Source organism: Dendrobates tinctorius, unplaced genomic scaffold (assembly GCF_039654945.1).
Source record: "Dendrobates tinctorius isolate UK_male_01 unplaced genomic scaffold, ASM3965494v1 ptg000135l, whole genome shotgun sequence".
NCBI lineage: Eukaryota > Metazoa > Chordata > Amphibia > Anura > Dendrobatidae > Dendrobates > Dendrobates tinctorius.
Window position 1 is genome coordinate 11,909,264 of NW_027361803.1, and position 24,763 is coordinate 11,934,026.

At 50.0% G+C, this 24,763-nt stretch overlaps 1 protein-coding gene across 2 annotated transcripts in view; it reads right to left on the reverse strand.

The window, feature by feature from the left end:
• Positions 1-24,763, reverse strand: part of LOC141048392 (class I histocompatibility antigen, F10 alpha chain-like) — a 168,446-nt gene that overhangs the window by 65,142 nt on the left and 78,541 nt on the right. For both annotated transcript variants that reach the window (XM_073543912.1, XM_073543911.1), the window contains exon 3: positions 1,023-1,301. In XM_073543912.1, coding sequence (XP_073400013.1) covers positions 1,023-1,301 — 279 coding nt within the window. The remainder of the gene's footprint in view (positions 1-1,022; positions 1,302-24,763) is intronic.

Here is a 24,763-nt window from a genome sequence, read left to right on the forward strand (position 1 = left end):
AACTACCCGTGTTACTATCCTTACATTTTTCCTGACAATAGTAGTCTACGAAACTGATATTTGTGCCACCTGAATGTGGCTGAGCATCAAAGCAGGTTGAGCTTATGCATGTGGTATCAGGGCCCCCAGCAAATTGGCCCTATACCGATCCATTACCCGCCTCGTCTTAATTTGAAGAGCAGTTCAAAGCTGTAAATGCTGTCCCAGACCCCGATACCTCATGCCTGGCTGATTGCTGACGTGGTATTGTAAAATTTGTACTGTGCGTGAATTGAGGCCACTTTCCTGGTGTGTGCCCCTAATTTGATGTGCTTTGCCAGCTTTTGGGTCTGTTTTAAAGTGATGTGTTCGTGTTTGTTTTTGCCTCTCATTGACTCCAATGGTGTTTCACTATGTTTGGCGAATATTGCAATATCGGTGATCGTAATCCGAACCGAACATTGAAATATTCACTCATCTATACCCCAGACCAAGAAAGACTGACAGACTTTCATCTTGTGTTTCCTCCATTTTCTAATAATTGCACCAAGCTGCTTGCCTATTGTCCTGTAGCCCATCCCAGCCATGTGTAGGTCTACAGTTTTGTCCCTGGTGTCCTTAGACAGCTCTTTGTTTTTGGCCATGGTGGACATGTTGGTGTGTGATTGAGTGTGTGGACAGATGTCTTTTATACAGGTAACTAGTTCAAACAGGTACAATTAATACAGGTAATGAGTGCAGAGTAGGAGGCTTCTTACAGAAAACTAACAGGTCTGTGAGAGCCAGAATTCTTCATGGTTATTAGGTGATCAAATACTTATTTCATACAACAAAATGCTATTTAATTATTTAAAAATCATACAATGTGATTTTCTGGTTTTTATTTTTAGATTCTGTCTCTCATAGTTGAAGTGTACCTACGATAAAAATTACAGATCTCTCTAATCTTTGCAGGTAGGAAAACGTGCAAAATTGGCAGCATATCAAATACTTGTTTTCCCCAGTTCCCAGCAGATAGCGGAGCTGTGATGATGAGCGCTCACCTCTCTTCTCCAGATCTTCTCTCCCAATCTCCACATGTTTCTTCAGAAACTCGATACATTCGTTCCCCAGATAATGTTTGCTTCTCTCCCCAACTTCTACATCTGGATTGTTCCATTTCTGTGTGGAGATCTGAGCCTGGGCCATGGTGGGGACATATGTCCACGTCTTTGTGTCCAGGGCCAGGAACTCTCTCCCATCATATCCGTACTGCTGGTACCCAGTGACCCCGCCGTCATCTCTCAGCTCACAGCCGTACATAGACTGGTAGGAATGGAAGCCTGCAGACAAGACAGGAACATGTCACACAGCACAGAGATCATGTATGTACACGTGATCTGTACAATGTATGATGCATAATATACAGGAATGTGCAGATGTAAGACATACGTTTATCATGTATAATACCAGTCACTCGCTTGGAAGATGGGATTTTTTTTACTAATTTTCCAGCGAAGGTGGGCGGCAGTTCCTCCTGTGCAGACTCAGGGTATCGGGCCGCCCTGAGGCTTCAAATAGTCTAAAAGAGGGGTTTATATATATCTTAATTTATCTCCTGGGAGACACTTTAAAATGAACAGTCCTGACCCATATGGAGGAAAGTTCTACAACCCATCATGGGACACAAAAGATGCATGTAGAGGACTAAGGCTACGTGCCCACGTTAGTGTTCTAAACCTGACACAAAACCGGACTCCTTCCCAGAAAACGTGCGTTTTTTTCCCCAAGCGTTTTTTTTCGCGTTTTTCCCGCGATTTTCGCATGCGGAATTCAAGCACTTTCCAAGCGATTTGAAGCATCGCTTGGAAAGTGATTGACAAGTTGGTCACACTCATCAAACATAGTGTTTGACAAGTGTGACCAACTTTTTACTATGAGGCTGCCTGTGCAGAATCAGTAGTAAAAAGATATAATGTTAAAAATAATAAAAACAATAAAAAATCGTGTTATATTCACCTTCCGGCGTCCCGCGCAGCCTTCCCGGGCCTCAGCGATGCTTCCGTTCCCAGTAATGTTTTGCGAGACCTTTGATGACGTCGCGGTCTCGTGTGATACTGTAGCGGTCCCTATTCCTTGCGAGACAGCTACAGTATCGCGGGACCATGACAACATCAAAAGTCTCGCAAAACATTACTGGGAACGGAAGCATCGCTGAGGCCCGGGAAGGCTGCGCTAGACGTCGGAAGGTGAGAATATCACAATTTTTTTTTTTATTCTTTTTTTTTACAGGGATATGGTACCCAGAGCCTGGAGGACAGTCTCCTCTCCTCCGGACCATGGGTACCATCCGCACATGAGCCGCTCACTTTGCGCATGGTGAGCATAGCCACATGCAAGAAATAAGTGGATCTCATGCATTCCTATGGGTGCAGAATCGCGGCGATTCCGCAAAAAGAATGAGCATGCTGATGTTTTTTCCGTGATGCAAGTCCACCGCAGAAAAAAAGGCAGCATTAGCACAGCATGTGCGGAATGCCATAGGAATGCATGGGGGGCGTTCAGTATGAGTTTTTTTTAAGCGTTTTCACACTGAAAATCGCAGCAAAAACGCTTAAAAAACGCAACGTGGGCACACAGCCTTACTGTTATGGTCGGCGGAACGCACCAGATATAAAATAAAAGGAGGTGCGTTCGCCGCCCGGGGTCCACCGTGCAGTAGATGGTAAGACCGCTGCTGGGTAATGGCAGATGCACCAGAAGGTGACGTAGTGCGCACGGGTTAACGTCACCCGAACGCTAGGAGTGGCTCTGTGCAGACACAGAGTCGCTTGGCAGAAATAAATGTAAAGACGCTGGCCCTGTTAACGTCACAGCCGCGAACACCAATAGCTGCTGTTAATGCAGCGCAGCGGCAACTATAGCTGCAAGCGTCGGCGCCGAGAACCAGGCACCAACGGACGCTAGTGTAGGCGTGGAAAGCACAGTGGCGTGTAGCTTGCCACCATCTGGAGCTGACTAACCCAACACACAGTCACCATTCGTAGTATCCAAGGGAAGGGGTTTCATAATAAGTCAGTCACCAGTCCGTGCATCCATCACCATACACACACAGCATAATATGCTACATTAGCGCATGGCCGAGCTGCCATGCGGGCTTTTTATAGCCATGCGCTTCCGGGACCTTCCAGTACCCTGGAAAGGACCAATCAGATCCGACACAGGACATGAACATGTGACCCCTGCTTTCCAGTGAGAGGTCACCTTGCGGGCATACCCAGTAGCACGGCATGAGGACTTAAGGCCCCGTCACACTAAGCGACTTACCAGCGATCCCGACACCGATATCAAGGTGTCAGGATCGCTGGTAAGTCGCTATGTGATCGCTGGTGAGCTGTCACACAGACAGCTTCACCAGCGATCAGCACAGCGATGCCGAGCGCCCGGCATCGCTGGCCATCCTGTAAAAAATAGAATCAAAATAAAAAATATAGTTATTCTCACCTTCCGACGTCCCGTTCAGCCATCCCGCCTCTCTCCACGCTCCGGTCCCAGTGATCCTTTGCACGAATGACCGCGAGATGTCACAGTCTCGCGGGATAACAAAGTCTCGCGGTCATTCGTGCAAAGGATCACTGGGACCGGAGCGTGGAGAGAGGCGGGATGGCTGAACGGGACATCGGAAGGTGAGAATAACTATATTTTTTATTTTTTTTATTATTTTTTACACCTGATCGCTGGTCTCCCGCCTGTCACACACAGCGATGCGTGCTGGCCAGCGGGAGACCAGCGACCAAAGAAATGTCCAGAGATTTCTTGCAGCGATCAGCGATACCGGCAGGGGGGCCGCTCGCTGATCGCTGTCACACACAGCGATCTCGCTGGTGAGATCGCTGTTATGTCACAAAAGTTGTGACTCAGCAGCGATCTCGCTACCGAGATTGCTTAGTGAGACGGGGCCTTTAGCCTCTGGAGCGGTTCCCTGCAGAGCAGGTTGCTCTACCATTGCTGCACCAGAGGTGGCAGCAACATCCAGGCTGTCAGAGTGAGTCTGAGCAGCACGCCTGGCTCGCTGTGATTGCTGAGCAGCACCTGGCGTGGTCGGAGGAGAATGGGAGACCGCAGGATGTCTGGCTCTGGATTCCCGCTGTGCAGCGTCAGGAATCTGACGCCTAACATGGCCCCCTTCACTGCGCTCAAAAGCCGCGATCAGGAGCGGTGCGTGGATGTTCTCCACTGGCTCCCAGGTCCAAGCCTCGGGCCCATGACCCTTCCAGTCCACCAAATAAAATTTTTTGCCACGGACAAACCTGCGCCCAACGATGGCATTAACCTCAAACTCGTCAGATGAAAAGTCTGACGACCCGGCCGATGACTCAGAAAACCGGGCCATGTGAACTGGTTTGAGGAGGGACACATGAAACATGTCCGAAATGGCTAAATGTGGAGGAAGAGCCAGGCGGTAGACCACCGAGCTAATTCGCTCGAGAACCTTGAAAGGTCCAATATATCACGGGGCGAACTTAGAGGACTCGACCCGTAGTTTGATATTTCGGGTAGAGAACCACACCATGTCGCCAGGGGAGAAGCTTGGAGCGGGTCGCCGATGCGTGTCCGGGGACGCCCTCATCCTTTCTTTAGAAGCACGGATAGCATCCTGAGTGTGATCCCAAATGTCCCGAGTCTCCACTGCCCAGTCTGCCACCCTGGAGTCAGTGGAGGACACTGGCATCGGAACAGGGACGCGTGGATGTTGACCGTAGTTTAGGAGGAAGGGCGTCTGACCAGTGGAGTCAGCCACCGCATTGTTTAGGGCAAATTCAGCCCAAGGTAGCAAGGATGCCCAGTCATCCTGCCTGGCAGAGACAAAATGCCGCAGGTAGGTAACCAAGGTCTGATTGGCTCTCTCGACCAAGCCGTTCGTCTCGGGATGATAAGGGGAGGATAGATTGAGCTCGATGCTGAGCGGACTGCAGAGCTCTCTCCAAAACCGAGATGCAAACTGGGGGCCTCGGTCACTCACGATTTTGTCCGGCATGCCATGTAAGCGGAACACGTGCTTTATGAACAAGGTGGCAAGACCACGGGCGGAAGGCAAGCGTGCGAGTGGCACCAGGTGCACCATTTTGGAAAAATGGTCGGTGACCACCCAGATGACCGTACTGCCACCAGACTTGGGCAGGCCAACTATGAAATCCATGCCAACCATCTCCCACGGTCTATCTGCCACTGGCAGGGGATATAACAGCCCCGCCGGCCTCTGTCTAGAGGGTCTGTTCCGAACACACGAGATGCATGCTTGCACGTATTCCTTCACGTCTCGAGCCATATGTGGCCATCAATATGACCTGGCCAGAAGTTCGGTGGTCCGTTTATTACCAAAATGACCACCTACTCTGGAGGCGTGTGCCCAGGCGAGGACCTCCGGCCGTAGCTGAGGAGGCACCAAGGTCTTGCCCGGTGGCACTGACTCGAGTGAAACTGGGGCCTCTCCCTCTTCCGCCGAAACCACCGAGCGGGAAAGAGCATCCGCACGGACGTTCTTCTCTCCGGAGAGATAATGCAGGGTGAAGCGGAAGCGGGAAAAGAAAAGCGACCACCTAGCCTGACGGGAGTTCAGGCGCTGGGCCATTTGCAAATAGACCAGATTCTTATGGTCCGTGTATACCTGGAAGGGAAACCGAGCCCCCTACAGGAGATTTCTCCACTCAGAAAAGGCCAACTTCATGGCCAGCAGCTCCCTGTCAACAATGGAGTAATTCTTCTCCGCCGGTGAGAAGGTCTTCGAGAAAAAGAACATGGATGCTTTCGACCTTGAGCATCCTTCTGGAAGAGGACTGCTCCTGCACCGGTGGAAGAGGCATCTACCTCCAGAATAAATGGTCTGATCACATCGGGACAATGTAAGATGGGAGCGCCAGCAAAGTGGGATTTGATAGACAAGAAGCCTTGGAGACCTGTTCTGACCAAGCATTAGGGTTAGCTCCTTTCTTAGTGAGAGCAACCAAAGGAGCCACCAATGTGGAGAAGTGCGGTATAAACTGGCGGTAATAATTTACGAACCCTAAAAAGCGCTGCACCGCTTTGAATGAATGGGGTTCTTGCCAGTCCATCGCCGCTTGTAGTTTGCCCGGATCCATAGCCAATCCTTGGGCCGAGATGATATAGAGCAGGAACGACAATGACTCCTGTTCAAACTGGCACTTCTCTAGCTTGGCGTATAGAGAATTCGCCCGTAAATGGTCAAAGACCCTGCATACGTCTCTCCGGTGGGTGGTCAAATCTGGCGAGAAGATGAGTATATCATCCAGATAGACCACCACCGAAGTAGACAGCATATCGCGGAAGATGTCGTTGACGAAATCTTGGAAGACAGCTGGCGCATTACACAGGCCAAAGGGCATGACCAGATATTCATAGTGGCCATCCCTGGTATTAAAGGCTGTCTTCCACTCGTCTCCCTCGCGTATGCGGAACAGGTTGTATGCCCCCCGTAGATCTAGTTTTGTAAAGATCGGGGCCCCTCGCAACCTGTCAAACAGTTCAGAGATCAGTGGAAGAGGATATTTGTTCTTCACTGTTATGGCATTGAGACCTCTGTAATCTATGCAGGGACGTAACTCTCCGCTCTTTTTCTGAACGAAAAAGAACCCTGCCCCGGCCGGCGACACCGACTTCCTGATAAAACCTCTAGCCAGGTTCTCCCGGATGTATTGGGACATAGATTCTGTCTCAGGGAGTGATAGTGGATACACACAGCCTCTAGGAGGTTCTGTGCCTGGCATGAGATCTATCGGGCAATCATACGGGCGGTGTGGCGGGAGCGTCTCCGCAGATTTTTTGGAGAAGACGTCCGCGTACTGATGATAGGGTTTAGGAAGTGTGGAGAGAACCGCAGGCACTTCAGTGGAAGCCACCTGAAGACTGCCCTTCAGACACTTTCCCTCACAATTTTTGCTCCAGGCCAGTATTTTCCCTGATGACCACTCAATATGAGGATTGTGGCAACGGAGCCAGGGAAGACCAAGTAGCACCTGATCAATACCGTCAGGCACAATGAGTAGGGACAAGATCTCTCGATGGGATGGAGAGATAGAAAGCCCGAGTGGGACTGTCTGATGGGTTACCTGGGTAGGCAAATGCGCCCCATTAACCACCATGATTGATGGTCAGTGGTTGCGGCAGCAACACCTGAGGGATAGCGTGTTTCTGGGCGAAGGTTGAGGACGTAAAATTCCCTTCGGCTCCGGAATCCACAATAACATCCGCCTCCCAGGTGAGGGGACCACTGTCTAAGGTACCCCGAAATACCGGTTTGGGTGAGAAGGGTTTCATGCTGGACTGACCACCTCCTATGACCACAGGATGTGGGCGTTTTTTCACCCGCAAAGGACACGTGCTGGCCGAGTGTCCAAGTTGTCGACACTGGTAGCAACGTACATAACCGCGCACCGGTGGTGGCTTGGAGTCGGTGCGGGACACCTCCATAGGTTCAGAGGGTACGTGCTCCTGTGCGGGGTAACTCAGCGGCTCGGTGAAGGTGGGATCCAAATTAACCCTTCGTATGGATTGTGCACGTTCCAACACGCACTCCGTAAACCGGAGGTTAATGCGGGTGGAGACTGCAATCAATTCCTCCAGACTTGTGGGAACCTCCCTAGTAGCTAGAGTATCCTATACATGCTCAGCCAACCCTCTCCAAAACACCGGGACCAATGCCTTGTCCGGCCACTCTACTTCGGAAGTCAATGTCCAGAACTGGACGGCGTAATGGCTGACCGAGTGACCCCTGTGTTAAGGACAGAAGTTGGAGGGAGATATCGTGTGTGATCCGTGGTCCCAAAAAGACCTGCTTCAGGGCCGCGAGAAACTGAGCGGCACCCTGAACCACCGGATCGTCATGTTCCCACAACGGTGTAGCCCACTGTAATGCTCTGCCAGACAATAAAGAGACGATAAATCCCACCTTAGCCCACTCTGTAGGGAACTGCGCAGCCAGTAACTGGAGCTGAATTGAGCACTGGCTAATAAATCCCCTACAGGTGGCGCTGTCACCCGAGAACTTGTCGGGGAGCGGGAGGCGAGAGATTGTCGGCGTGGGCAATAGTGTGGGCACACGTGAGACAGCCCCAGCAACTGTCTGAGCGGCAGTCAACGCGGTATTCGCAGCTGAGTTGGCGCTCTCAATAGCCGCCAACCTGCTCTCCAGCTGCCGAATATAGCGCTGCAACTGCTGCACGTCTGCCATTACCAGCCAGACCCTGGCGCTAGTGTAATGCTATGGTCGGCGGAACACACCAGATATAAAATAATAGGAGGTGCGTTCGCCGCCCGGGGTCCACCGTGCAGTAGATGGTAAGACCGCTGCTGGGTAATGGCAGATGCACCAGAAGGTGACGTAGTGCGCACGGGTTAATGTCACCCGAACGCTAGGAGTGGCTCTGTGCAGACACAGAGTCGCTTGGCAGAAATAAATGTAAAGACGCTGGCCCTGTTAACGTCACAGGAGCCGGCGTGTGGCGTCGCAGCCACGAACACCAATAGCTGCTGTTAATGCAGCGCAGCGGCAACTATAGCCGCAAGCGTCGGCGCCGAGAACCGGGCACCGACGGACTCTAGTGTAGGCGTGGAAAACACTGTGGCGTGTAGCTTGCCACAATCTGGAGCTGACTAACCCAAAACACAGTCACCATTCGTAGTATCCAAGGGAAGGGGTTTCATAATAAGTCAGTCACCAGTCCATGCATCCATCACATACATACACAGCATAATATGCTACACTAGCGCATGGCCGAGCTGCCATGCGGGCTTTTTATAGCCATGCACTTCCGGGACCTTCCAGTACCCTGGAAAGGACCAATCAGATCCGACACAGGACCTGAACATGTGACCCCTGCTCTCCAGTGAGAGGTCACCTTGCGGGCAAGCCCAGTAGCACGGCATGAGGACTTAGCCTCTGGAGCGGTTCCCTGCAGAGCAGGTTGGCTACCATTGCTGCACCAGAGGTGGCAGCAACATCCAGGCTGTCAAAATGAGTCTGAGCAGCACGCCTGGCTTGCCGAGATTGCTGAGCAGCACCTGGGGCAGTCGGAGGAGAATGGGAGACTGCAGGATGTCTGGCTCTGGATTCCCGCTGTGCGGCTTCAGGAATCCGACGCCTAACACTTACAGTACATCCATTCAATAAATGCAACTTTACTTATAAAAGCTTTAATACCGCTCAGGTGCGGACATATCATTGGTGCAACCTGTGCAGCCGCACAGTGGTCCAACAGGTAAGGGGGACCAGTTCTACCTCCAAAGTAAAACATATATACTATGTGCAATGGCTTCCAAAAATTAGGAGGCACTCCAATACATCCTGGAAGTCATTTAGAGAAGGGCCTCAGAAAACATTTTTTCCCCATTATTATATGAGTGGGACTCCTAGACTGGAAAGTCGATTCACTATGTGCAAGAGCTGCCGAAAATTAGAAGGAGGAGACGTACAGGAGGGCTTCAGAAAACATTTTTTTACTATTTAGAAGGAATGGGACTCATGGACTGGTAAAGCCAAAGCACTAAGTGCAAGGGCTGAAAAACATTTACCCCTGTGGTGTATATATATATATACACTCACTGGCCACTTTATTAGGTACACCATGCTAGTAAGGGGTTGGACCCCCTTTTGCCTTCAGAACTGCCTCAATTCTTCGTGGCAGAGATTCAACAAGGTGCTGGAAGCATTCCTCAGAGATTTTGGACCATATTGACATGATGGCATCACACAGTTGGCGCAGATTTGTCGGCTGCACATCCCTGATGCGAATCTCCCGTTCCACCACATCCCAAAGATGCTCTATTGGATTGAGATCTGGTGACTGAGGAGGCCATTTGAGTACAGTAAACTCATTGTCATGTTCAAGAAACCAATCTGAGATGATTCGAGCTTTATGACATGGCGCATTATCCTGCTGAAAGTGGCCATCAGATGTTGGGTACATTGTGGTCATAAAGGGATGGACATGGTCAGCAACAATACTCAGGTAGGCTGTGGCGTTGCAACGATGCACAATTGGTACCAAGGGGCCCAAAGAGTGCCCAGAAAAAATTCCCCACACCATGACACCACCACCACCAGCCTGAACCGTTGATACAAGGCAGGATGGATCCATGCTTTCATGTTGTTTACGCCAAATTCTGACCCTACCATCCGAATGTCGCAGCAGAAATCGAGACTCATCAGACCAGGCAACGTTTTTCCAATCTTCTACTGTCCAATTTCGATGAGCTTGTGCAAATTGTAGCCTCAGTTTCCTGTTCTTAGCTGAGAGGAGTGGTACCCAGTGTGGTCTTCTGCTGCTGTAGCCCATCTGCCTCAAAGTTCGACGCACTGTGCGTTCAGAGATGCTCTTCTGCCTACCTTGGTTGTAACGGGTGGCAATTTGAGTCACTGTTGCCTTTCTATCAGCTCGAACCAGTCTGCCCATTCTCCTCTGACCTCTGGCATCAACATGGCATTTCCGGCCACAGAACTGCCGCTCACTGGATTTTTTTTCTTTTTCGGACCATTCTCTGTAAACCCTAGAGATGGTTGTGCGTGAAAATCCCAGTAGATCAGCAGTTTCTGAAATTCTCAGACCAGCCCTTCTGGCACCAACAATCATGCCACGTTCAAAGGCACTCAAATCACCTTTCTTCCCCATACTGATGCTCGGTTTGAACTGCAGGAGATTGTCTTGACCATGTCTACATGCCTAAATGCACTGAGTTGCCGCCATGTGATTGGCTGATTAGAAATTAAGTCTTAACACACAGTTGGACAGGTGTACCTAATAAAGTGGCCAGTGAGTGTATATATATATATATATATATATATATATATATAATATAACGATGTAAGTGTCACTCTGTCCGAAGCCTTTATAGACTGCGCAAGCACGACAGAATGAGGCAGCCAGGGGTGAGGAGTGTGTATGGCGTCGGAGATGGCGGTACGCATACACACTGCATACCGCTATGTCCGGCGCCATACTTACATACTTACCTGACCGGGAGGAGCGTTGCCGCGGCGCTTCTCTTCGGCCGGAGACCGGGGCAGGAGTGCGACTGGAATCACGCATGCGCATCGCGCGATCCGGCACCATTTTACTGAAGACACATTTGCAGTGTGTCTTCAGCAATATGGCACCGGACAGCGCTATGGGCATGCACGTACTCCGGCGCCAGACTCCTCCCCTGGCCTCCAGCAGAACGTGACAAGCAGCGCTGGAGCACAGGGAAGAAGGGTGAGTATAAATGTTTTTTTTTTTGTATGTGTGTAGTTTAATAGGGGTGAGGGGGACCATGCATACCAGGAAAGGGGGGAGAGGGGACCAAGCATACCACGAAAGGGGAGTCAGGGTACCATGCATACCATGAAAGGGGAGTGAGGGGACCATGCATACCACGAAAGGGGGGTGTTATGATTGAGTCACCGAGGAGGAAAAAACAAAAATGCAAGCTCAGCCCAGAAAATCAGAGAGGTTGGACCCCTAATCCTATCACACAACTAGCAGTAGCCGTGGAGTGTTCCTACGGTGATCCTAGACACCTCACCACAGCCGGAGATCTAAATAACAAAAATATCAAATTTTATTAGTCATAGAAAAATGTCAAGATGTAAATACATGCAAAAAGACAACATTAATTGGATGAGCAGATTGTGTGAAGAGAGGGTACATACACAATAAAAGTAACCTCAATATCCTAAAATGTAGCTAAAGTGAGCTGCTATCACAATGGGTACATGCGGGACAAAATAATGCTGCCTCTGTGCTCAAAAAATCTCACATGAACTTGTACAATCCCAGAAGTAACAAACATAATGTTATGACATGAACGTGACAGTGCTAGAGAGCGTTCTGCTCCACACTATGGGCGGAAGTGACGTTTCTGCACGTAACTGGCAGAGGATGACTTTTTTGTCCTCACCTTCCGTTCACGTGCGATGACGATTGCCGCTACTATTGGTGGGATTGTGTTGTCCGCCCCCGGGGATTGGTTCATGTGACCATGTTGGTCGGGAGCAATGCTTGTGGGCGGATAACTGACTCCCACCTGCGTCATTGTGTCATGGCAACTCCATTGGTTAATTAGCAAACGAACAGGGTATTTATATGGGAACCTGGGCACACTAAAGCCACGCCCCCTGAGGAAGGTTAATACATCGAAACGTACGTCGGGGTCCGTTTCTCCTGCCCTCACATTTGGAAGCATGACGGGTAATTATTTATTTATGATGCATCATTGCTGACTTAATTATTTCAACTGTGCTGCCAAGCACTTTCACAGGTAATTGTGATATCCCAGCTCCACATGGTGTCTCAGTGTCCGGTGCTCTCCTAACATGTGTGATAACTTTTGGTTAATGTACTCTTATTACCTTTATTTGGACTACACCTGGGAGAGCCCCGAACACTTAGACATAACATTATGCTTGTTACTTCTGGGATTGTCCAAGTTCATGTGAGATTTTTTGAGCACAGAGGCAGCATTATTTTGTCCCGCATGTACCCATTGTGATAGCAGCTCACTTTAGCTACATTTTAGGATATTGAGGTCACTTTTATTGTGTGTGTACCCTCTCTTCACACAATCTGCTCATCCAATTAATGTTGTCTTTTTGCATGTATTTACATCTTGACATTTTTCTATGACTAATAAAATTTGATATTTTTGTAAATTAGCATAGACTCTATTTTCTCCTTTTTGCTAGCATTTATTAAGGAGTCGCCGCTGTTATGCAATCTTGTTTTTTCTATGAAGTATGGTAATTACCTCACTAGTCAGTTATTTATTATGTTTTGGAGATTTGTTATATTTGGAGATCTAAATAAGCCTAAAGAGAGAAAAGGGAAAAACTGACTGCCCCAGAGCAGACCCCAAAGCAATAGGCAGCCCCCAACATATAATGACGGTGAAGCAAGATGAAAACACTAACACAGATAGAAAGATAGGATGAGCAAACGATGGGGCCCAAGCTAACTAAAAAGGACAGGAAGAAAAGCTGCTGTCTGCAATCCGAGAAAACCTTGCTAAAAATATTACCAACACAACTGATAAGCAAAAAGGACCCTGAAGTCACTAGACTTCAAACCCTATATCAGCACTCAGAATATTCTGAAAGCAGAGCAAAAGAGAACACTGATCAAGGAATAAGAATCCAGCACACCCCCAGCCGGGGATGGCTGAACTCCAAAACAAGGTAAACAAAACCAAAACTAATAAGTTCAACAGCAGAGCAAAAATTATCTTTGGGAAGCAGGAATCAGACTAGTCTCCAAGAATCCAGCAGAGAAATCACCAGCCACTCAGAAGGGTGTCGGCTGCCTTATATCCAGTCTGAAGTTCCTGTTACCAAGTCACAATCCACCTGATCAGGTGTTTGGTTTCTTTCATCCAAATCAGCCTCACTACCTTCCTTCACCAGAAAAGGGAGATCCTCAGACACAAAAGGTGAATGAACAGATGAGCTCACAACAGTACCTCCCTCTTGAGGAGGAGTCACCGAACCCTCATCCAAGCCACCAGGCCGATCAGGATGAGCCCGATGAAAAGCACGCACTAATCTTTCGGCATGAATATCAGGAGGCAGAGACCCAGGAATTATCCTCCTGACCATAACCCTTCCACTTAACCAAATACTGGAGTCTCCGTCTAGCCAGACGGAAATCCATTATCTTCTCTACCTCATATTCCATGTTACCTTCAACCAGCACAGGATCAGGAGGTGCCGCCATAGGAACCACTGGTTCAACAAACCTCTTCAACAAGGACTTATGAAACACATTTTGAATCTTAAATGTGACAGGAAGAGCCAACTGAAAAGAGACCGGATTAATAATCTCCAAAATCTTGTAAGGTCCAATAAATCTAGATTTAAACTTTGGAGAAGCCACCTTCATAGAGATATTCTTTGATGACAACCAGACCATATCACCCACCTTAAACCGGGGACCAATGGTCCTATGCCGGTTAGAAAACCGCTGGGCCTTTTCCTGAGAAAGAGACAACTTATCCACCACTTGGTCCCAAATCTGCTGCATTCTTTCCACCACAGTGTCAACCCCTGGACAGGCAGAAGACTCCACCTGCCCTGAAGAAAATCGAGGATGAAACCCAAAGTTACAGAAAAAGGGTGACATCAAAGTGGCAGAACTAGCTCTATTATTTAAAGCAAATTCGGCCAAGGGTAAAAATGAGATCCAATCATCCTGATCAGCAGATATAAAACATCTCAAATAAGCCTCCAAAGTCTGGTTTGTTCTCTCCGTCTGCCCATTGGTCTGAGGGTGAAATGCAGAGGAGAAGGACAACTGAATTCCCAACTTGGAACAAAAGGTCCTCCAGAATCTAGAGACAAACTGAACTCCTCTGTCCGATACAATGTTCTCAGGAATCCTGTGCAAGCGAACCACCTGTTGCAAAAACAAGGGCACCAACTCTGAGGAAGATGGCAACTTAGGGAGTGGTACTAGATGGACCATCTTAGAGAATCTATCACAAATCACCCAGATAACAGTCATCCTCTGAGAGACAGGCAGATCAGAAATAAAGTCCATTGAAATATGGGTCCATGGCCTCCTGGGCACCGGCAAGGGCATCAACAACCCACTAGAACGAGAACAAGGCTTAGATCGGAAGCAAGTCCCACAGGACTGCACAAAATTTCTGACATCACGAGACAAAGCAGGCCACCAAAAAGACCGACTCACTAAATCTCTAGTACCAAAAATACCTGGATGACCAGCCAACGCGGAGCAATGAACCTCAGACATCACTTTCCTCCTCCAATGGTCAGAAACATACAACCTACCACTGGGACAACGCTCAGGCTTATCCTCCTGAAACTTCTCCAGAGCACGTCTCAAATCGGGCGAGATGGCAGAAAGAACCACCCCCTCACCTAAGATGGTAGCAGGCTTGGTCACAATAGGAGAATCAGCCAAAAAACTCCTAGAGAGGGCATCAGCCTTAACGTTCTTAGTGCCCGGAAGAAAGGAGACCACAAAATCAAAACGCGTGAAAAACAAGGCCCACCTGGCCTGTCTCGGATTCAAGCGTTTAGCCGACTCAAGGTAGATCAAATTCTTGTAGTCACTGAGGACCACAACTTGATGTCTAGCTCCCTCCAACCAATGTCTCCACTCCTCAAATGCCCACTTCATGGCCAACAGTTCTCGATTCCCTACATCATAGTTGCGTTCCGAAGGAGAGAATTTTCGGGAAAAGAAGGCACAGGGGTTCATTTTAGATGTTACAGGATCCTTTTGGGACAAAACAGCTCCTGCACCAGTCTCTGAAGCATCCACCTCCACCTGAAATGGAAGTGAGACATCGGGTTGTCGCAAAACCGGAGAAGAAGTGAACCTCCGCTTCAGCTCCTGAAAAGAAGAAACAGCCTCTGGAGACCAATTCAGCAAATCAGCGCCCTTCTTAGTCAAATCAGTCAATAGTTTGACAATAACAGAAGAATTGGCTATAAACTTACGATAAAAATTAGCAAACCTCAAAAACTTCTGGAGAGCCTTCAAAGAAGTGGGCTGAACCTAATCATAAATGGCCTGTACCTTGGCCGGGTCCATTTCAATAGTTGACGGAGACAAAATAAATCCCAAAAATTAAATCCTCTGTACACCAAAAAGACATTTCGATCCCTTAACATACAGGGAGTTTTCCCTCAAAATCCGGAACACAGTCCGAACATGTTCCACATGAGAGTCCCAATCCCTGGAAAAGATCAAAATATCATCCAAATAGTTGATCAGAAACTTATCCACAAAGTCCCAGAAAATATCATTCATGAAGCACTGGAAGACAGAAGGGGCGTTAGTGAGCCCAAAAGGCATCACCAGGTACTCAAAATGTCCCTCCGGAGTATTAAACGCTGTCTTCCATTCATCCCCATGCTTAATGCGAATAAGATTATACGCCCCCCTGAGGTCAAGCTTGGTAAACCAGCAAGCACCTTCAACTCTAGAAAATAGGTCAGAAATCAGGGGTAACGGATACTGATATTTAACAGTAATTTTGTTAAGGGAGCGATAGTCAATACAGGGCCTTAATGAACCATCCTTCTTGGCCACAAAAAAGAAACCAGCACCCAAGGGTGAAAAGGATGGTCTAATATGACCCTTCTCCAACGACTCCTTAATATAAGAACGCATAGCCTCATGTTCGGGTACAAATAAATTAAAAAGTCGACCCTTGGGAAATTTACACCCCCGAACTCAGCTCAATTGCACAGTCATAACTCCTATGAGGAGGCAAAGACGCAGACTTACTCTCACTAAACACATCATAAAAATAAGCCAAATAGTCAGGAACCTCATGCGACTGGGGAGAGGTGGAGAAAACAGGAGTGTCACTTAGAGCACACCGACAACCCCAACTCACCACAGACACAGATCTCCAATCCAAAACTGGATTATGGATTTGCAACCAGGGGAACCCCAGAACGATGGTATCATGCAAATTATGCAACACCAAAAATCTGCAATTTTCTTGATGGCCTGGGGTGACCCGCATTACCACCTGGGTCCAAAACTGAGGTTTATTCTTTGCCAACGGAGTAGCATCAATACCCCTCAAAGGAATAGGCATCCACAGGTGTGTCATAGGGAAACCACAACGTTTAGCAAAATCCAAATCCATTAGGTTCAAGGCCGCTCCTGAATCCACAAAGGCTTTAGCGGAAAATGTGGACAGTGAGCAGATCAGAGTAATTGCCAGAAGAAACTTAGGTTGTACACCACCTACAGCAAATGTGTGTGCAAAACGTTTCTCTCGTTTAGGGCAGACAGAAATAACATGAGAGGCATCTCCACAGAAAAAACACAGCTTATTACGTCTTCTAATCTCCTGACGTTGCGCCCTAGACAAAACTCACATTGCATAGGTTCAGACATTTGTTCAACAGGTGGCAGCATTTCCCGTGTAATTTTACATTCACGTAAACGCCAATCAACCTGAATGGCTAATGACATAGAATCATCAAGACCAGAGGGAACAGGAAATCCCACCATAGTATCTTTTATGGTTTCTAACAAACCCTTCCGAAAGAGAGCTGCCAAGGCACCATCATTCCAAGTGGTGAGGACCGCCCACTTTCGGAATTTTTGACAGTACAGTTCAGCAGAATCTTGACCCTGGCTCAATGCCAACAGGGTCTTTTCAGCCTGATCAATAGCATTAGGTTCATCATACAACAACCCCAAGGCCTGAAAAAATGCGTCCACATTTGTTAGAATAGGATCATCTGGTACTAAAGAGAACGCCCAATCCCGGGGATCGCCGCGCAGCAAGAGATGACAGTTTTAACCTGCTGCACAGAGTTCCCCGATGAGTTAGGCTTCAAGGCAAGAAATAATTTACAATTATTCTTAAAATTCAAAAATTTAGACCGATCCCCAAAAAACACATCAGGAGTGGGGATTTTTAGTTCAGCAGTGTGTGAATAAGCAAGATAGGCTGAAATTCCTCGCACTTCAGCAGCAAGCTGCTCCACACGATCAGACAATTGCTTAAACTCCATCATAAAAAAAATATTCCTCCTACAGTCTCAGAGAAAAAGAGGAGAAAATATACACACAAAAAAAAAAAAATTCAGACACTTTTTTTTCTCCTTTTTTTTTTTTTTACAATTCTTTCCTGCTGTTGAGTACCCTAGAATCTGTGGTATGGCTGGTGATTCTGTTATGATTGAGTCACCAAGGAGGAAAAAACAAAAATGCAAGCTCAGCCCAGAAAATCAGAGAGGTTGGAAACTAGCGGATTGCAGACCCCTAATCCTATCACACAACTAGCAGTAGCCGTGGAGTGTTCCTACGGTGATCCTAGACACCTCGTCACAGCCAGAGATCTAAATAAGCCTAAAGAGAGAAAAGGGAAAAACTGACTGCCCCAGAGCAGACCCCAAAGCAATAGGCAGCCCCCAACATATAATGACGGCGAAGCAAGATGAAAACACTAATACAGCTAGAAAGATAGGATGAGCAAACGATGGGGCCCAAGCTATTTAAAAAGGACAGGAAGAAAAGCTGCTGTCTGCAATCCGAGAAAACCTTGCTAAAAATATTACCAACACAACTGATAAGCAAAAAGGACCCTGAAGTCACTAGACTTCAAACCCTATATCAGCACTCAGAATATTCTGAAAGCAGAGCAAAAGAGAACACTGATCAAGGAATAAGAATCCAGCGCACCCCCAGCCGGGGATGGCTGAACTCCAAAACAAGGTAAACAAAACCAAAACTAATAAGTTCAATAGCAGAGCAAAAACTTATCTTTGGGAAGCAGGAATCAGACTGGTCTCCAAGAATCCAGCAGAGAAATCACCAGCCACTCAGAAGGGCGTCGGCTGCCTTATATCCAGTCTGAAGTTCCTGTTACCCAGTCACAATCCACCTGATCAGGTGTTTGGTTTCTTTCATCCAAATCAGCCTCACTACCTTCCTTCACCAGAAGAGGGAGATCCTTGGACACAAAAGGTGAATGAACAGATGAGCTCACAACAGGGGGTGAGGGGACCACGCATACCATGAAAGGGGGGTGAGGGTACCATGCATACCATGAAAGGGGAGTGAGGGTACCATGCATACCATGAAAGGGGAGTGAGGGGACCATGCATACCATGAAAGGGGGTGAGAGGACCACGCATACCATGAAAGGGGGGTGAGGGGACCACGCATACCATGAAAGGGGGTGAGGGGACCATGCATACCATGAAAGGGGGTGAGGGGACCATACATATCAGGAAAGGGGGAGAGGGGACCATGCATACCACGAAAGGAGAATGAGGGGACCATGCATACCACGGAAGGGGGGGTGAGGGGACCACGCATCCAGGAAAGGGGAATGAGGGGACCACGCATACCACGAAAGGGGAGTAAGGGGACCATGCATACCATGAAAGGGGGGTGAGGGGACCACGCGTACCACGGAAGGAAGGTGAGGGGACCATGCGTACCACGAAAGAGGGGTGAGGGGACCACGCGTACCACGGCAGGAAGGTGAGGGGACCATGCGTACCACGAAAGAGGGGTGAGGGGACCATGCATACCATGGAAGGAGGGTGAGGGGACCATGGATACCACAAAAAGGGGGGTGAGGGGACTATGCATACCACTAAAGGGGAGTGAGGGGACCATGCATACCACGGAGGGAGGGTGAGGGGACCATGCATACCACGAAAGGGGGGTGCGGGGACCATGCATACCACGAAAGGGGAGTGAGGGGACCATGCATACCACGAAAGGGGAGTGAGGGGACCATGCATACCACGGAGGGAGGGTGAGGGGACCATGCATACCACGAAAGGGGGGTGAGGGGACCATGCATACCACAAAAGGGGAGTGAGGGGACCATACATACCATGAAAGGGGAGTGAGGGGACCATGTATACCACGGAAGGAGGGTGAGGGGTCCATGTATACCACGGAACGGGGGTGAGGGGAACATGCATACCACGAAAGGAGGGTGAGGGGACCACGCATACCACGAAAGGAGGGTGAGGGGACCACGCATACCACGAAAGGAGGGTGAGGAGACCACGCATACCATGAAAGGGGAGTGAGGGGACCACACATACCAGGAAAGGGGGGTGAAGGGACCACGCATACCAGGATGGGGGGGTGAGAGGACCACGCATACCAGGATAGGGGGGGTGAGAGGACCACGCATACCAGGAAAGGGGGGTGAGGGGACCACGCATATCAGGAAAGGAGGGTGAGGTGACCATGCACACCACGAAAGGGGAGTGAGGGGACCACGCATACCACGAAAGGGGAGTGAGGGGACCACACATACCACGAAAGGGGAGTGAGGGGACCATGCATACCACGAAAAGGGGAGTGAGGGGACCATGCATACCACGAAAGGGGAGTGAGGGGACCATGCATACCACAAAAGGGGAGTGAGGGGACCATGCATACCACGAAAGGGGAGTGAGGGGACCATGCATACCACAAAAGCGGGGTGAGGGGACCATGCATACCACGAAAAGGGGGGTGAGGGGACCATGCATACCAGGATTGGGGGGTGAGAGGACCATGCATACTAGGATTGGGGGGCGAGAGGACCATGCATACCAGGACTGGGGGGTGAGGGGACCATGCATACCAGGATGGGGGGGTGAGAGGACCATGCATACCAGGATACGGGAGTGAGAGGACCATGCATACCAGGATTGGGGGGTGAGAGGACCATGCATACCAGGATAGGGGGGGTGAGAAGACCATGAATACCAGGATAGGGGGGTGAGAGGACCATGCATACCAGGATTGGGGGGTGAGAGGACCATGCATACCAGGATTGGGGGGTGAGAGGACCATGCATACCAGGATAGGGGGGTGAGAGGACCATGCATGCCAGGATTGGGGGGCGAGGGGAACCACGCATACCAGGATAGGGGGGTGAGAGGGCCATGCATACCAAAATAGGGGGGTGAGAGGACCATGCATACCAGGATAGTGGGGTGAGGGGACCATGCATACCAGGATGAGGAATAGGGTGCCATGCTTACCAGGATTGGGGGGGTGAGGGTACCATGCATACCACGAAAAGGGGAGTGAGGGGGCCATGTATACCAGGATTGGGGGGCGAGAGGATCATGCATACCAGGATTGGGGGGGGGGCGAGAGGACCATGCATACCAGGATAGGGGGGTGAGGGGACCATGCATACCAGGATAGCGGGGTGAGAAGACCACGCATACCAGGATTGGGGGTGAGGGGGACCATGCATACCAGGATAGGGGGGTGAGAGAACCATGCATACCAGGATTGGGGGGCGAGGGGAACCATGCATACCAGGATAGGGGGGTGAGAGGACCATGCATACCAAAATAGGGGGGTGAGAGGACCATGCATACCAGGATGAGGAATAGGGTGCCATGCTTACCAGGATTGGGGGGGTGAGGGTACCATGCATACCACGAAAAGGGGGATGAGGGGGCCATGTATACCAGGATTGGGGGGCGAGGGGATCATGCATACCAGGATTGGGGGGGGGGGGCGAGAGGACCATGCATACCAGGATAGGGGGGTGAGGGGACCATGCATACCAGGATAGCGGGGTGAGAAGACCATGCATACCAGGAAAGGAGGGTGAGGTGACCATGCACACCACGAAAGGGGAGTGAGGGGACCACGCATACCATGAAAGGGGAGTGAGGGGACCACACATACCAGGAAAGGGGGGTGAAGGGACCACGCATACCAGGATGGGGGGGTGAGAGGACCACGCATACCAGGATAGGGGGGGTGAGAGGACCACGCATACCAGGAAAGGGGGGTGAGGGGACCACGCATACCACGAAAGGGGGGTGAGAGGACCATGCATATCAGGAAAGGAGGGTGAGGTGACCATGCACACCACGAAAGGGGAGTGAGGGGACCACGCATACCACGAAAGGGGAGTGAGGGGACCACACATACCACGAAAGGGGAGTGAGGGGACCATGCATACCACGAAAAGGGGAGTGAGGGGACCATGCATACCACAAAAGGGGAGTGAGGGGACCATGCATACCACAAAAGGGGAGTGAGGGGACCATGCATACCACAAAAGGGGAGTGAGGGGACCATGCATACCACAAAAGGGGAGTGAGGGGACCATGCATACCACAAAAGCGGGGTGAGGTGACCATGCATACCACGAAAAGGGGGGTGAGGGGACCATGCATACCAGGATTGGGGGGCGAGAGGACCATGCATACTAGGATTGGGGGGCGAGAGGACCATGCATACCAGGACTGGGGGGTGAGGGGACCATGCATACCAGGATGGGGGGGTGAGAGGACCATGCATACCAGGATACGGGAGTGAGAGGACCATGCATACCAGGATTGGGGGGTGAGAGGACCATGCATACCAGGATGGGGGGGTGAGAAGACCATGAATACCAGGATAGGGGGGTGAGAGGACCATGCATACCAGGATTGGGGGGTGAGAGGACCATGCATACCAGGATTGGGGGGTGAGAGGACCATGCATACCAGGATAGGGGGGTGAGAGGACCATGCATGCCAGGATTGGGGGGCGAGGGGAACCACGCATACCAGGATAGGGGGGTGAGAGGGCCATGCATACCAAAATAGGGGGGTGAGAGGACCATGCATACCAGGATAGTGGGGTGAGGGGACCATGCATACCACGAAAAGGGGGGTGAGGGGGCCATGTATACCAGGATTGGGGGGCGAGGGGATCATGCATACCAGGATTGGGGGGGGGGGCGAGAGGACCATGCATACCAGGATAGGGGGGTGAGGGGACCATGCATACCAGGATAGCGGGGTGAGAAGACCATGCATACCAGGATTGGGGGGTGAGGGGGACCATGCATACCAGGATAGGGGGGGTGAGAGAACCATGCATACCAGGATTGGGGGGTGAGGGGACCATGCATACCGGGATGAGGAATAGGGTGCCATGCTTACCAGTATTGGGGTGGTGAGGGTACCATGCATACCAGGATAGGGATGAGGGGTGCCATGCACACCAGGATAGGAGGGTGGCAGCACATACCAGGATGGGAGACCATATACCAATAAAAATGCTTGCCACCCGAGCGTAGAACGGGTTCATAGCTAGTACATATATACATTCATACACTAGAGGTGTGCCCAATGCTATCGCTCGGGAGGGAAGTGTGTGTGTGTGTGAGAGTACATATGTGCGTGTACGTGTGTTTGTACGTACGTGTGTGTGTGTCCCGCAGCTGCCTGCCCACCTCCGTGCAGTCACAGCCGGCAGGAAAGAGGGTGGTTTGCGGCCTGTGCTGGAGATGTGAGTACATGTGTGTGTATATGTGAGTACGTGTGTGTATATGTGAGTACGTGTGTGTGTATATAAGTGAGTACATGTGTGTATGTGTATGTGAGTATGTGTGTGTGTGTGTGTGTGTGTGTGTATGTGAGTACGTGTGTGTGTGTGAGTATGTGTGAGTGTGTGTATGAGTACGTGTGTGTGTATATGTGAGTACGTGTTTGTGTGTACGTGTGTGTGTACGCGGAGGGGGTTCAGGGCGGCTGGTCCAGTGGTGGTGGGGGGTCCTGGCAGCGGCGGGCAGCTGGCTGGAAAGACCGCGGCTTGCGATGGAGATGGGGTGCGGCGCCACCAGAGGTCGCCCGCACCCCATCACCAGTACAGACCACAAGCCGCGGTCTTTCCTGCTGGCCGTAACTGCACACAGGTGGGTGGACAGGCAGCGGCGGGTCCAGCAGCGGCGGCGGGTGGGTCCCGGCGGTGTCCTGCTGGTGGTACTGTGGAAGGGCCTGGTACCACCAGCGGGTGCCATATTGGAATACCCCTCACTTGGGTATTCCAATATGGCGGTCGGCGTACTTCCGATGCAGCGCGGTGGATTGTGGAATTCGGGGACATCTAGACGGAAGTGGATGACGGACAATTTAAGGCAATTATATATATATATATATATATATATATATATATATATATGTATATGTGTGAGAGAATTTTTGAAGTAGGTCTTTAAAAATTATATAGTAGGGCGTCATACAAACCCTAAAAAGTTAGGAGCAAGGGCTGGATCATAACCCTGTGGATATGGTGCGGAAGGGGGAGGACACTAAACATTAGAAAACAAGAACTATACCCTATATACATTTTATTTGACTTGACTTTTGGATACTGTATGTGATGGAACCACTCCATGTTAAAACAACCATATCTAAAGTAAACCTAGGCACTAGAATAAATACACAAAACACATTATTTTGGTTTTCACAATGGCCACAGCTTTATTTAAATCACAGGATTAAAACAATCACAGTAGGAGTCAGGTGAAGTGCTAGTAAATTGGGATTCACAAGTACTGTGATACCCCCAAATGTCTGACATACAGTAAGGAGTTGGTCTGCAATATCGCTATAACGTCACTGGTTTTGTGACATAGCAGCGATATTGCTAGCGATATCGCTATGTGTGATACTTACCTCCGACTGGCTCCCCTGCTGTCTGTCGCTGATCGCGCGAGAACGTCCTGGACCATTTCTCGTTGGCCGCTTTCTGCTGGGCTTCCTGCTGGCGCGAACGAGTGATGCGTGGACACGGGCGGGAGGACATTAGGATCACCTCGTCTGACAGGTAACTAGCGACCCCCGACCCCTGCGATGTCGCTGGTGAGATCTGCCTGTGTGGCAGCTCACTAGCGACCACTTAGCGATGCACCAGCGATCCATATCGTTGTCGGGATCGCTGGTGCATCGCTAAGTGTGACAGTACCTTTAGTCTGCAGGGCCTGGCCTAGTGTGAATGCCAGTCTCTGGTCTGAAGCTAAGTCTGTTCACTGTCTTTGCTATCAGGGACCTTGGTGGGTCTGCCATGTTAGGAGGCTCTGGGGCTACAGTATGGTCCTTCAGTTCAGGCAGTTCTATTTGAGGCTCATCCTCTAATCTCTGGGGTTGAGTCTGAGCTGCACCCTGATTCTGGGTCACAGCTGCCACATATGTGCATTCCTGTGCATTGGCACATTTTCCTTCCTCTCACAGGTTCTTAGGTCACTTGGTTCCACCTTCTCTGTAGCATTTACTTGCAAGGGAGGGATATAGTGGGACACCATCCTCCCCAAAGTCAGTGCCTAGCAACACATTGGTGGGTATAGCCTCTGATACTCCCACTTTTCTCAGTCATTTCCCTGCTCCCCAGTCCAGGAACACACGGGCCATGGGCACGGCAGGGCTGACACCTCTAATCCCGATTATAGACATAGGCTTTTCTGGTATAATATCTGCAGGGTTTACCTTTTCCGGACGCACGAGAGTCAC